This window comes from Arachis hypogaea, chromosome 13, assembly GCF_003086295.3.
Source record: "Arachis hypogaea cultivar Tifrunner chromosome 13, arahy.Tifrunner.gnm2.J5K5, whole genome shotgun sequence".
In the NCBI taxonomy this organism is placed as follows: domain Eukaryota; kingdom Viridiplantae; phylum Streptophyta; class Magnoliopsida; order Fabales; family Fabaceae; genus Arachis; species Arachis hypogaea.
Genome location: NC_092048.1, coordinates 4,815,045 through 4,830,464, shown reverse-complemented (window position 1 = coordinate 4,830,464; position 15,420 = coordinate 4,815,045). Strand labels below are relative to the sequence as shown.

At 35.7% G+C, this 15,420-nt stretch overlaps 1 protein-coding gene across 1 annotated transcript; it reads right to left on the bottom strand.

Annotated features, from left to right (window-relative positions):
* Positions 1-6,990: 6,990 nt before the first annotated feature.
* Positions 6,991-15,122, bottom strand: LOC112736647 (uncharacterized). The gene is made up of 3 exons (XM_025786187.2): positions 14,828-15,122; positions 12,010-14,348; positions 6,991-9,675 (listed from the first exon to the last, which is right to left on the bottom strand). Exons 2-3 carry the CDS (start codon positions 14,341-14,343, stop codon positions 7,360-7,362), a joined length of 4,650 nt encoding a protein of 1,549 aa, XP_025641972.2. The 5' UTR covers positions 14,344-14,348; positions 14,828-15,122; the 3' UTR covers positions 6,991-7,359.
* Between the last annotated feature and the right edge of the window lie 298 nt (positions 15,123-15,420).

Genomic DNA, 15,420 nt, shown 5'->3' with positions numbered 1-15,420 from the left:
AACCAGGGATATACAAATACTATTTTTCCTACTACCAAGATTTTTCCCAAAAAGGGGTTTTTGCTTGGAGAGGTTTTAACGAGGCTAGCCTACCCGGGCCTTTGACATCAAAGGTTTCACAATAAATAAATTTATTATCCAGTCAATAATCTTTGCATTTCATACTTTTCATTTATTTGATATTTATACCACCGATCTATACTCCGAACCGACTATTCGGTAACAATCAGTCCAAACAGCCGAACTATAATCTAACTCCGACCATTCGGATACTATCAATCAAACGAATTACCGATCTATATTCTGAATCCAATCATTCAGATTCTATCCTTCAAACAACTAACCGATCTAACTCGGAATCCAATCAATCAGACTCTATTAGTCAAACAAACCGAACTTACTCCGAAACCAATCATTTGGAACCTTTCAGTCAAACTAAATATCCGATCTTAATCGGAAGCCAATCATTCAGAATTTATCAATCAAATAACCGATCTAACTCGGAATCCGATTATTCAGAGTTCATCAATCAATCCATCAAATAACTAATCTTAGTCAGAATCCAAACACTATGATACTATTATTTCAATTAGATAGCCAATTACAATCCAAACCCAACCGTTCGGCAAATATCAGTCAAAACAAATATTAGCTCTTAATAACAGATCGCCGAGCAAATACTCAGAAACCGACTTTATCAAAAATTGCTGCCGACCATTAAACAGAATCCAGTTACACAAAATATCATCAATGCCTATTAATCGGCATCTCAATAAACTCGGCCTACTTGGCCTTCCAATAATACTTTTCCATCAAAATAGCATTATACCATTAACACAATTTCACCTAACAACAAATTGGTTATAAGCTACAATCACAACTGAGCAAATTTCAACCATGATAAACATATATATATATATATATATATATATATATATATATATATATATATATATATATATATTTTTGTAAAATTAAAAAGTGCAAAAACAGCACATAGCCAAAAGCCAAATAAACTGTTTCCATAAAACAGTAGCAATATAAAGTTAAAAACATAAACAGTCATAAGCTCATTACAGGAGCAAAACAATCCAACATACACGTTTAAACATACAAACCAAAAATCCTACTCAACATTTTCATCCCCTTGCTCAGCAACACCATCATCTTCGACCAAAACGCCATCCTGCACTATCTTGTCTGGATTCATCAGTGAGAAATCCACCTCGGGAGCTAGGAATCTTGCCTGAAGGGACGCCCTCTCAAATCCCTCAAGGAAGGAATCAAGAATTTATCCTTGCTTATTCTTCTCAACCTCCTTCAATTGAGTGGTCACCTCAATCATACGGGCACTCAGAGCAGATAAGTCAGCTTCTTTCCTTTTTAAATCTTCAACATCCTTGGCATAGCTATCCTTCACCTCTTTCAGATATTTTTCAACCTCAGCTAACTTCACATCTAGCTCTGAAATCTAAGCAGTCTTTATAGCCAACTCCTCCCTCAAGCTCGGATCCTCCTTTTTCTCAACAAACTTCCGATGTATTTTTTCACGGCTACGCCCCAAACTCGCCAGCCGCAATCCCACCACCTAAAACTTATACATTATCACATTAGTATCCCGCAAAACAGAAAAATTTAAAACCTTTACTCCAAAATAAATTTACCTGCATATACTGATCAATAGTAACATCACCAACCTCGTTGGCCAGAGTTGTATCTGCCGACGATTGACAACACTCATCAGCAATAACCATGTATGGGCAATCCCTTCCCCATAAGGACGAAGAATCAGTCTGATCAGCAATCCCATGCAACCTCTTTTGATTATAAAAAAACTTATGAACCTCCTCAATCAGCACCTCGTCTTTTTTATCATCAGAAACGTCGGACAAATCCACCACGTCACCCTTTCTCTTCTTAGCAATAACCTTCCTCATCCTCAGCTTTGGTTGATCAACCTCGCCAGTACCGACCTTTTCTGCCTTCGACGTAGACCCTTCCTTATCAAAACCCTTGCTCTTCACCCGAGCTCTCAGACTCGCAGCAGACACACCTGGGTACTTACCCCATGGAAAGCAAAACAAACAAACATTTCAAAAACCTCAGACATGATACAACAAACAAAATTCCAATTCTTACCCAAATAAGCAATAACGGCATCCCTATTCTCCTCCCACTGCAACAGGTCATAAACTGAAATCAACTCCTTCCGATCAACAACCTCAGTCAAATACTCAATAATGAACTCATCCCTTGGAGATATAATTTCAGGCCCCAGAATATTCTACGGCTCCGAACACCACCAAATAGGGAACTTGTCCCCTAAATGTTCGTCCAAATAAAACGGAAAGTCGCCCTCAAAGTTCCTCACCTTAATATACATTTCCTTGAAATTCTTAAAGGAAGATTTGTATAGATTAAATACACCAAACCTCGGCGAACTATTCAGATTCACCCAGCCACCTTTTCACACGCCTTTCGCCTGAAACAAGGAGAAAAATAGCTCCACAGATGGGATTTCTTCCAAAAATTCCATAAGAACCTCAAACGCACATAGAAATGCCCACCCGTTGGGATGCAGTTGCGAAGGAGCGCAGTTCAACTGTCTCAACACTTGACACTCAAAGTCACTAAACGGAAGCCTCACCCTCAGCTCCTCCAACACACAGCTATACATAAAGAAATATTCAAAACCACCCCCTCTGTGGTAAACTCGATCATCCTTTGAACATGGCAATAACTCCAACCGAACTCCAGACCCAGGCCTCACCACTCTAGCCTTGTCTATGCCACTCACAGCATCGACATCCAGAAACAACGACACACGACCCTTCACATCGTTGTTTACCCACTCATCAGACCAATCTATCTCCCTTTCAGTCTCCCTCTCATACCCCATTCGAATTCAAAAATGAAGAAGATGGACAAACAGATAACTAGCCAAGAAATTAAAATTCAGAATACAGAGAGAAAGGATTTACATAGACCTCTTTTACTCATTTTACTATCCTCTGAAACCTTCAAACCCAACTTTAACTCAAACTGCTAAACTGATTCACAAAACCCAACCCTTGGTTTTCCAAGGCACTCAACCCAGAGTTACATAACCCTTTCAACTCCACTACATCCACTACTAATCACATCAAACTGCCCCTACAGACATTGGAAATGACAAAACACTTATTGCCATCATTATGTTACTCTCTCTCCTCATTAAAAACTGTCACTTCTACATCATTTTATCTTTTAAATATTTTAATTAAGCATCTTGAACTGGGGGCTCCAAGCCTAACTCACTTGCTGAGGTTAAACACCTACTCAAATGGCCAATTTATGCTTCATTAAAAGCTCAACCTGCTTCATTAAAACATTTTCCCAGGCTAAGCTAGGGGGCTGTGATCCGGCCGTTACAAATCCAACATCATAAATCGGCATTATCATTCATAACTCGGCATTATTCACGTTATTATTCAGAAAGCTGGCGTTATAGTTTGGCATTACAGTTATTAACCGGCAATCAACGTCATTAATCGGCCACTTACGTTACAACTCAACTTAACGGACTGCTTTCTAAATGTGAAACGTCCAACCTAACATCTCACCCTTATTATTGCTCTTTAATACAGGCAATAAAGCAGAAGCATAACCGACTTGCACATAGCCACCCATAAAAGGTATGATCTTCCATCCTAAAAGGACACATTGAATTCTCAATACTGACTTAAGTTTTGGAGTGCCTTTGCAGGTACACTCTCCCCCTGTTTCTTGCTTAAAGCTCTACATGATTGGACATCCTCTTAGAATAAAGCTCGGATTACCACAAAGCTCAAAGGTCGGCACCGAAGATAACAACTCGGCGTCGATTCCCAGAGACCGAGCTCTCCCTCCAGGTATCCATACAAGAACATATGCAATTATAAAATAATTATTTATGATTACATATTATTACATAATTAAATGTAAGAATTTAATTAGTTATACTAATAATACATTAAAATTAAATGCTATATTTATTTTCAAAATTCTTTAAAGCATCTCCAATGCTAGTTCTAATTTCAGTTTTATTTTGTGTTTTATGAGAACATTTGTAGGATCATATATCATAAATGATAATTTAAAATAAAAATGTGATTTGCTCCTCCAATGCTTAATCTTAGTTCATTTAAAAATTTATATTATTTTTAATTATTTTATCAACATAATTATACGAGTGACAAAATTTTATTGGTTCTCTATCAAGGTGATACCGATTTCATTTCGTAAATCAACTGCAATACAGATTTCAATTCTAAATCAATTTACTTCTTGAAAAAGTATCAAGTGTTTTTTAAATCAAGTTTTCAACAAAGTCATCACGCACTTCTTCTTCTTCTTCGCATTTCTTTCTTCAACATCGTTATCATTGCCTTTGCCGCTACCGTCGCTTCCACTGGCTTGTCTTTTAATTTCTTCTCTTCCTTTTTCTTCTCTCTCCATCCTCTTTTATATCCTCGTCGTATTGATCTTCTTCTCCTAGGATGCGTTTGTTTACAGAAATAAGACATTGAGATAAGGACATAGAGACATAAAATTGTGTTTGATAGATGAGACATGGACAGAGACATTATGTCCAAAGACACTGAATTAGTGTATTTTGTGTCTATCTTGACAGGAAGGACATAGAGACACTAACAAGGGACACAACTTATTTTTCATTTATTCTTTCATTATTTTTGCTAATTTTTCATAATTATATTTTTCTTCTCAAACTTTTTAAATGAAAAAAATTAGAATAAATTGGATTTTCATAATTTGTTATCATTTATCACCAAACAGAATATAAGAACAGAAAATTTTATATCTCTATCATTTGTGTCTTGTTCTCAGTGTCTTGTCTTATCTCGCAGCCCTATATATGTTTAGAAAACTAGAGCACAAAAATTTCGACGCACAACACAAAATTTTGGTGCCCAATACAAATTTTTTTAAAAAATTACATGTCTAAAATATTGACACCCAACTAAAAAAATATGCACAACATATAAATTATAAGAATTACATACCCAGAAAATTGACTCAACTAAAAAAATATGTTTGTAGTAAAAATTTATGTGTTATGTGTAAATATTTATGTGATATGTACAAAAAATTTTATAATATATTAAAAAGTTTGTATTATGTGTAAAATTTTTTGTGTTATATCAACAAATTTTATGTGCTTTCTAATAAAAGTTTATGTGTTGTACAAGTTCAAAAAAGAATGACATATATGTACGCATTTTTTATTTGGATTTATGCTAATTTAATTGGATTAGTTTACAAAAATACTTGTACATATGTACGCATTTTTAATTGAATTTATGCTAATTTAATTGGATTAGTTTACAAAAATACTTGTACATATAACATTATGGATAAAATAATAGGGTTATTAGAGTAAGGTAAGTAGGTTGTTTAATTGTTTAAATATAGAGTTAGTGTTGATCATCATATATATTTTGAAATAATTAAATCATTTATAAATTAAAGTTTATTATTACTATTAGTTGGTCTCTATGATACACAGATGATAACATGAATACGGAGCACGACACGTCATAGATATAGAAACATATAAATTTTAAATTGTTATAAGGCATGAAAGCACAATATATATATAAAATATAAAATATTTTTTAGATAAATTATAATCATATTTAGATATTTTATTGATACTAAAATATAAATTAATTTTTTAATTATTTTCAATATTTTTTAATTATATAAAATAATTTTGTTTTAATAAATGATAATATATATTATTTCTAAATTCATTTTTATATTCATGTTAAGAATAAGGTTGGACACACTGACACGTGATGGTATTTAGGTGTGTCCAAGTGTATCCCAGAAATAATTTTTTATTTTTTATTTAGACAGAGTTGGACGCAAAAGACATGCATATTGTATAAGTGTTGGTTAGTGTCATGTCCAAAATTTGTTCGACACGCGAATACAACAACTCATCAAAATGTCTATACTTCATAGGCTAACTCTTACAACATGGCATGGACGTGCTAACTCATCACGCCGTCAGTGACTCACTGAGCCAAAACAAAATTTAGTACATTCATAATTTACGATCATACTAGATATACATTAAAATTAACTATTAAAATTAGTCATTAGTGTAAAAATACACGTTGGATTATAAAATATACATTAAAAACGAGTTAAATAATACATACATATAAATACATGGTGATTGATTTTATTGTACAGATAATACTTTTGCTTAATTTAATATACAGTAATATTAGATATACACTAAAATCAGTATAAAATATATATTGAAATACAAAATATACACTAAAAATAAATTAAAATATACATATATTTATACATAAATATATGATAACTGATTTTAGTATAAAAATAACATTCTTGTTTAACCATACCTGAATACAAAAGTGATAATGTTCTAGGTTATATCACTTCTGTTAGCACTTAAATAAGCAAGCATGCTATCTTAGACAACACTCAATCCATTAGTAGCTCTTCAGAGGAAGATATCAAAAGATTGTTCATCAGCATGTGATTAAGGTTCACAAACTCCGTTTTCGGTTGTATCTAATTTAAAGTTTCAGACAAGTTGCTGCATTTAAAACTGACTTTCAAAACACGGAACCAACAAACAAGAACCAATCACATGCTGTCAATTCAGTAGATAATTTATCTTCCAGAAAATGCTAAGTACCTAATCGAATGATCAGAGAGAGAATATCTCAGAATGTTCTCATTGCAAATATTTTAGCTCTAACATGCTTAAAGGGCTTTCTGACTCTGCTATACCCTCCTTAAATATCATTACAGAGCTTCATTACATTATATTGATGAGTCTCAATTCTACAAAGGAAGTGCAGCCATTAATTATACAGAGTAGCTTTTTGTGCAAAGCTTGGATGAATAATAGTCACAATACCTCAAGGTTAAGCTAATAGACCAAACCAGGATTACCAAAACCTGTAACAATTTTAAGAGCAAAATAAGCTTCACCATTACAAATAAAAGCTGGAATAACTAAATTAGATAAAATGCCTAGTAGGACTATAACTCAAAGGATGAAATCTTGCTGCATTCTCTGACAAAAATCATGATAGTTGTTGAATAAAACACAGCAAAATCCCCTTATTAATCCAGGAGTTAATCATCAAATCGCATCGATATCACTCTGGCAACCAAATTCTATCAAAGTTTATAGCGCTCTAGTATTTTTCTAACCAACCTTGAAAACAACCTACAAAAATGGATGGAATAAAAACTTAGGACTGATTCTTGGAATCATACCTTAAGAGTCTAGGGTGAGTTCTGAAACAAGACCAAGAGGACAGTGGCAACTCACTATGCAGGCACCCAACAAGTGGAAGCGTATAAGACGCGGCCCTTCCAACCTTGAAGCATCCAGTTGCCATCCTCATCTAAGACAAAGTCTTTGTGGTACCATTCCTTTAACTTGGCTGAAAATTTGGCCATTAGTTCCTCATTCAAGGGTAGCTGCTTGAAACCAGCCCTTGTATTCCTAGCCTGCCATTGCTTGTATGTCTCAGGCCTATCAATCCTTTCAAAACCTTCGCACGCCACAACATTCAAAACCTCCCGGCCTATAATCTCTCTCTCAATCTTCATTCTCTTCTCATTGTCACGGGGGATGACAGCGTCACACATGTCATAAATTGCAGAAAAATGGAACAGTGCCTCCCTGAATCGTGTGGCAAAGAAAGGTGCATTATAAGATCCATTAACAATGGCCTGAACAAAAATATCCGGATTTATCTTCCTGATCAACTGCAACACTGCATCTCTAGGACTGTTCACTTCAATTGTTTCATCCATCAAATTCTCAAACCTCTTATGACAGTTCACAGCAAGAAACTCATTGCTCTCAATTTTAAGGTCTTCAACCTGGATGGTTTCCCAGTTCCTTGATGCTATGGCATTATACTCGAAGGGAACCTTGAAACGCTCGCAGTAGTTAGCAAGACGACGACCAGTCTCGTTAAGTCTTTCTGCAGGACGGAAACCAGGTTGGGGAAACTCTATTCCTGTGATCTTCAGCTTCTTGAGGGGTCCAGTTTCTCTGTCTGAGAGGAACTTAATCAGAATTGGCCACTGGAAACCATATAAGATACCAAAATCAATGATGTGAAGTGTTTCTGCATTTTGAGCTGCTTTCATTATCATTTTGTTTGCAAAGAAATTTGCAAACTTCGAAAAAGGGCAGGCATTCATGAACACCTTGTAAGCTTTCAAAAACTCAGCAGCACTTAGCCTCTTGGTGCTGACATAGGTGTAGAATCCTTGTGTTCCAGTGCCATCACCATGCAAGCGTGCTTCAAGGCCATTGGCGAAGTAATGAGCCGTTCTTTGCGTTGCATCCCCAGAGGGAGTCGAATGCTGCCTAATTTGCTTGAGAAGCTCAGTGGCAGTCCTGTTGTCACAAGCAGACACAGCTTGTGCACACAGAACCAAAAGGGTCCTCAAATCAATGGTTTCTTTCTTCTTCCCTTGTCTCTTAGGACGACCCTTCCCTCCATTAGAGGTTGAGGGATTAGAAGCTTTCTCTACTTCATTGTTCACTGGAAAGCACATTGGCGCACCAATACTAAGCAATACTTTATCAAACATTTCAGATAATTCACTCTCATCAACTACACTGCTAGTTGCCGAATGCTTGTTACTCCTCCCTTCTTCTGTATCATCACTCCATTCTTCACGTTCATGATTCTTTCTGCCCTTCAACCCAACGGCTTTATCTCCCTTTGGTTCGTCTATAGGCACCACGACAGCCGGTGTGGTCTCAAAACCAGTCACAAGCTGAGGTCCCGGAGGAAGAAACTTGCTAGCTTCCTCTAAGCCTCTCCTGAACTGGGAGACAGAATCTGAGTCGCTGAAAATATTTTGAGCCAACAGCTTGGTAAAAGAAGTATCCACATCATACACCCCAAAATTAGCATAGGAAACATTCGAGTCATGTTGAGAAATGGCATGGGAGTTAAACTGAAAAGCATGATCACCAGAGCTAAAGGTATCAGGAGAAACAGAAGGCTTCAGAAACTCGCTAGAGTTCTCATCAACAGGGTTGTTATTGTTTTGATTGTCGTTGTTGTTGCCACTGTTGCTGCCGCTGCTGCTGCTGCTGGTTGTTCCACCTTGATGATGAACATCAAGAGGGTGTTCATTGGGGGAGAGTGGCATGTTGATGTTGTCTATGAGAACATCGTTAAGAGCATCATAGAAGGATTGCTCAGTGGCATTCAAGCTGAAAGGGTCATAGAATGGCCTTTGTTCAACACCCTCTTCCATGAGAACTTGTGTTATAAACTTTGCTGTTTCTGAGAAATCAGCGTCCTCAACGGAAGGATCCACCACGGTGGAGGCAACAGGAGCAGCTGCAGCTTCTTCCACATGGCTTGTGTACTGAGGAAATTCATCAAAAAGTTGGTCTGCAACATGCTGGTAAAGAGGATCAAGGTGCTGGTTGGCATCATAATAAAACTGATTTTGATCATCAGAGAATACTATGGTGCCATCTTCACCAATTTGGAAGCTGTTCATGAAATCATCACTGCCGCCTATTGGATAATTTGGATCCATGGATTGGTAGCTATGTTGGTTGAGATTTGAGAAACAACAATCAAAATCACCAACACCCACACCCTAATAGCTTATTCTGGTCAAGAAACAATAATCAAATGAATTTATAGACTATATATGAATGAAGCCATGAAACTATTACATAAGATTCTTTCTTGATTCATTATATCATAATAATAAAACTGTAGAAAGCAAGTAAGTTACTGACCACTAATTAAGGGAAGTTGCAAAGACAGAAAATTTGTAGGAATCCCTGGCTTAAGGTAAAAGGGGAGGTTGGGTGAGATGATGTTATATATAAAGGTACATAGCAGCCAGCTCTTTTGACTAATTAAAAGCATATATTAACAATTATCAACATATATAATATTATATAGGTTGGACCAATCAAAAGAAGAAACATAGGATGGAGAACATTAACTATTAACAGCAGGAACCTTCGGAGAAGTTGAGTGGTATATATTGTGTTCAAAAGTGGAGAGGCACTTATTAAGGTGCATTGTATGAGTTGGGTGATATTATGTCACTTCAGTTAGTAGCATCTTCAAATGTTTGACTAATGACTACCACCTGCTCAACTCATCAACAGATGAAAATAAACATTATCACATTACATTTCTTTTAATTAATTACAAAAGAGCAAACAAACAATTCTATTTAAAAAAAAAAAAAGAGAATTTTAGTCAATTCTAGTAAAGTCTCAATTTTTTTTTACTAATATGTTGGTCTCTAATATTTCTTGTCCATGTTTCTATTTTCAATCAACATACACGGACACTATCTTTTTATTATAAAAATAGGCACAATTTTTTTTCAAATAAAAATCCAATAGACGGATCACTAGATATTGTTCCAATTTTTCAAGTTTATCCTTCCTAATACATATATTTCTAATCCGAAAATTCCTCAAAGATGGAAGGGAACAAATATAGACATGTATATGAATTTTCTCCAAAATGTTTAGGGACCAAAAAAAACTTTCTAGAAACAAACATTGAATAAGTAGGATATAGACAACTTGATTCAACGCCATAAAGCGTCATGTGAGGGTGGGGGAACAAGATGGGTTACTTGGTTGCCAAGCTGAGACTTTCTTCATCCATCACGTGTTGTTCTAGGGACTAAGTCAAGTCTCTATCATTCATACTTCTTTGAATTTTCTATTTCTAATTTTCTATGTTTTCACTTAAATGCCTATAACAGAAGACTAATAATTTTCAAAGGCACTTGCTTGCTGTTTAATTGTGAGTTTATTATTAATGGTTGAATATATTGTTATTATTATTTTACTATTTGTTTTGACAAATAAGTTGTGTTAGTAAAGAAATGAGAACCATCTTGACTCCATTATTGTTTAGATTTATTTGAAGTAAACTTAACTACTGTTACTCTTTCATTATCTGTCTAGCTCTTATTTGTTAATTAATTATTTGGTCCCTAAGAATATAACCAATAATTAAAGAGTTACATAAATATTGATGTCCTCACTTTAAACATGAAATTAGTCTATTTATTTTGTTTACAACATAATAATAATAATAATAATAATAAAAAAGAACACGGTTAAAATTGGTCTAGAATGGCTAAAATTTTTATATATAAATAATTTTAATATAAAATACAAAAATATTTGATTATTTTAATATTTTACACAGTTGTGGTAGTAGTACAAAACGTCACTGACGTTTTGCAATAAAAATTTTTTTTTAATCATGAAAGAACAAAACGTCAGTTCTTACGTTTTGTAATAAAAAATATTATTTTAATGAAAGAAACACAAAACATCAGTGACATTTTGTATATAACCATAGTAATGTTTAACACCCAGTTTGGTTCATCTTAAAGGATTTCACCCCTAAAAATACAATATTAAAAATATTAAAAAGAAAAAGTTCTCACGTCGTGTGTTGTACCTCTATTATCATAATACAGAGCCTTAAGTCACACCAAATCAGAAAATCATTAATCTTATTTCAGCTAAGACATCCCATCCTAGTTCCTACAATCAGAGCCAACCATAATAATTCATCATGTTACTGAGCAATCCTGTTCAGAATGATTTCTACATTTTCAGGAAGCTGTAAATCATCCAACAATTCAGAATGCTTTCTACATTAATATCTTGTTAGCTCAGAAAATTCACAACGAATATGCATATTTATAAGTCATTCAGGTAGCATTAATATTAATTGTATTATACTTATACACACAGCCAAGTGCAAGGTATTCTTATTACTGAAACTATGCTACACCATTTGACAATGTCTCCTACAACCATGTAAACTTTATGATATCTCCATGTTAGATTTTACCAGAATCCTAAAATGACAATGACTCCAACAAACTCTTCAAGTACTACTCCTAACTATGGAGAACATTGTCAAATGTTCACACCTATGCTGGTACCCAACAAGAGGAAGCATAAATGATTCGGCCCTTCCAACCTTGAAGCATGTAGTTGCCATCCACATCAAGCATGAAATCACCATGGTACACATCTTTCAGTTTACATCTTAGTTTGTGAATGAGGTGGTCATCCAAGGGGAGTTGCCTAAACCCTGCCCTTGTATTCCGAACCTGCCATTGCTTGTATGTTTCGGGTCGCTCAACCCTCTCAGAACCCTCACAAGCTATAATATTCACTACCTCCCTGCCAAAGAACTCCTCCTCAAACATCAACCTCATTGGATCTTCGCGATCAACATTGGTGTCAAGCACATCAAACAATGTAGAGTAATGAAAAAGAGCCTCCCGGAACCGTGTCACAAAGAATGGGGCATTGTAGTTCCCATTGACAGTAGCGTGTATAAATATATTAGGATTGGCCTTCCTAATTAATTTCAAGACAGCATCCCTGGGACTATTCAACACAACAGTCTCATCAAGTAGATTCTTAAACCGAACCATACAATTCACTGCAAGAAGTTCATTTTCCTTTATCTTAAGGTCCTCAATTTTGATGGTTTCCCATTTCTGTGCAATAGCATTGAACTCAAAAGGAACATTAAAGCGTTCACAATACTTAGCTAGGCGACGCCCTGTCTCCTGGACTCTCTCTGCTGGCCTGAAACCTGGTTGTGGAAGCTCGATCCCTGTTATGCGCAGCTTGGGAGGACCACCATGTCTATTTGATAGACGAAAAATAAGGGCAGGCCACTGGAAGCCGTAACGGATACCAAAATCAACAATATGAAGAGTTTCCACTTCCTTGGGCTTGGCTAGGTTCAGAATTGTATGGTTAGCAAAAATGATAGCAAGCTTCTTGAATGGGCAGGCTGATATAAACATTTGATATGCTTTCACCATATCTGCAGCAGATTTTCTTTTGGAGGTCAGAGAAGTGTATAGCTGGGTGCCAGAGCCGGCCAAGCGTGCTTCAAGGGCATTTGCAAAACAATGTGCCAGCCTCTGAGACCCATCACCTAGACGTGAAGAGTGCTGTCTAATCTGCTTCAATAACTCAGTAGCAGTTGAATGATCATCAGATGAAACAGCTTGTGCGCACAGAACCAATAGGGTCCTCAGATCAACAACTCCCTTCTTATTACCTTGTTTCTTAACACGATTCTTTCCACTGCTAAACTTGTTTGTTTCTTCCTTCTGCTGCACATTCTTGTCTTGCCCATTAGGTTTGTCTTCGTCACAAATGCATCTGGGAGGTGCCTCTTTTCCACACCCTGTGCCGAGCAGTATTTTATCAAACAATTCTGATAGCTCACTGTCTTCCCTGTAAATCGCAGACTGTTTGTTGCTCCTCCCATCTTGTAATTCCACTTGATCTTCCCGCTCGTGATTCTTTCTCCCTTTTGACTCACCAGAAAAATACTCCCTTTCATCTCTCTCCTCCTTAATGTCCACATGCTGAGGAGCCTTTTGGAAAGAAGGGTTAAAGGTGCTATTCTCCAAGTCAATAACCAGCGGATTCCCCTTAGGAAGAAACTTACTGGCTTCCTCCATTCCCCTCTTAAACTGCAGCATGGACTCACTTTTGCTCAGAAATGATGAATCAAAAAATCCAGCACCTGAACTCCCCAACAATCCACCACCATTGTTGGCTGTAGTAAAGCTATTTCTATTGTTCGTGGAAGACTGTGTGCCGGGGTTTGAACTCGCCTGAAAAACAAAGTCAGCAGGAAAGGAAGTTTGCAGTATAGAAGGCTTATACTCTGAAGGGTCAAAGTTGCTCCAATGTGACTCAACCAAGTTGCTAGTACTAATGGTGCTGAGGCTGCTACTATAACTACTGAAGTTACTAGAGAGGCTATCATCAGGGCTTTCAACATTGTGGTAGTTTTGAGCTTGATGCTGTATGGAAGGAGGAAGAGGATGAGGAGGAAGATGAGGGTATGTCCCACCAATGGCATCATACAATGATTTCTCAGCAGCTTGTAAAGCCAATGGATCATGGAACATACAAGGCTTCTCCTCCATGTCCTCTTCCATAAGCATCTGGTTTATGTATCGTAGTACGGTTGCAGAGAAATCGGTGTCATCCAAGGGAGAATCTTCATCTGCAGTAGTAATGGTGGAAACAGAAGAAGTAGGATTTTGAGCATTGTTTTGATCAGGTGGAAGAAGAAAAGGGTCATTCATGAATCCAAAGTTCATGGTTTCCAACCCATTTACAGGATCAGGGCACTGTTCCTCTACATTGGGGATAGTGGGAACTTGCCTGAATCTAAATCCATTGAGGAAACTGGAGTTGAAATTAGGATCCATTTTCAAAGGCATGAAATCTGAAAGAAAATTCACCTCTTCTATCAATATTATTAATCAAAAGTGTAGTTATGTGTCACCATAAAAACCACCACCACTACAACAACAACAACAACTACTAAACATTGCATGGCTACATGAACCAAACAAAACAAGGCCATAGTATCCTGTCCTAAATCAAAATTAAATTTAAATAATTAACATTTAATCCCCTTTCAGGTTTAAATATCTACCTTCCCACAATAATATAAGATGTTAATATAGACTATATTCCATGGAAAATCAAATGTAGCTAGGGCAGAAGCAGAATGCCATGAAAAAGCCAAGGATTTATGGATGTGGAGATAATTACAACACAGCTCACATCAACACCTTACATGCATGTATTAAAACTAGCTAAAGAGGGAAACTTTAGAACCCTAGGAGCTAGAGCCGCGCGATTCATGCGTACAAAAAATGAAATTGAGGAAAGAATAGACAAATTGCTGAGTAAGCAAACCTGATTATCAAAACAAGTAAGGAGCTTGAGATTAACAACATGCAGCACAGCAGCAGCAGAAGAGGGTAGTTCTTTTTTTTCTCAATTTTTTTAAAAATAATAAATAAAATAATTGGATATAGTTAGCTGAATATGAAAGAAAGAGATACAGAATATAGAAGAGAGAAGGAGGTAGAGAAATGGTTAAGAAAATGAAACGAGGGAATTGTGAAACGGTGGCAACAAGAGTCACACTATGGTCAGAGACAGAGAATCTTAAAAACTAGAAATTCTCATCCTCATCACGTTTGTTGTCACTCACTCACTTTACTGCAACCGCTTATGTAGTTATGTGGATAAATTATTGTGAAATTTTTTTTTTTACCGTATTTCCATTTTCCACAAATAAAAATACTAAATATGCACCTAAAAATCATTATTAAAATTAATTATTTTTAATATATATTTTAAATTAATAATTAATTTTAATATATATTTAACATTAGTTGTTTGACCAAAAATAATTTTTTATAAATTTAAATTTTATTTAAAAATTTATAATTAATTAATAAATTATTGTATTGGATTTAAACATTAACAATTAACAATTACTT

Coding starts and splice junctions, on each gene's coding strand:
- LOC112736647 (XM_025786187.2), bottom strand. CDS start 14,343: ATGCCTTTGAAAATGGATCCTAATTTCAACTCCAGTTTCCTCAATGGA. Junction 9,676..12,009: donor CCTCTTGTTGGGTACCAGCA/TAGGTGTGAACA, acceptor ATAAGCTATTAG/GGTGTGGGTGTTGGTGATTT.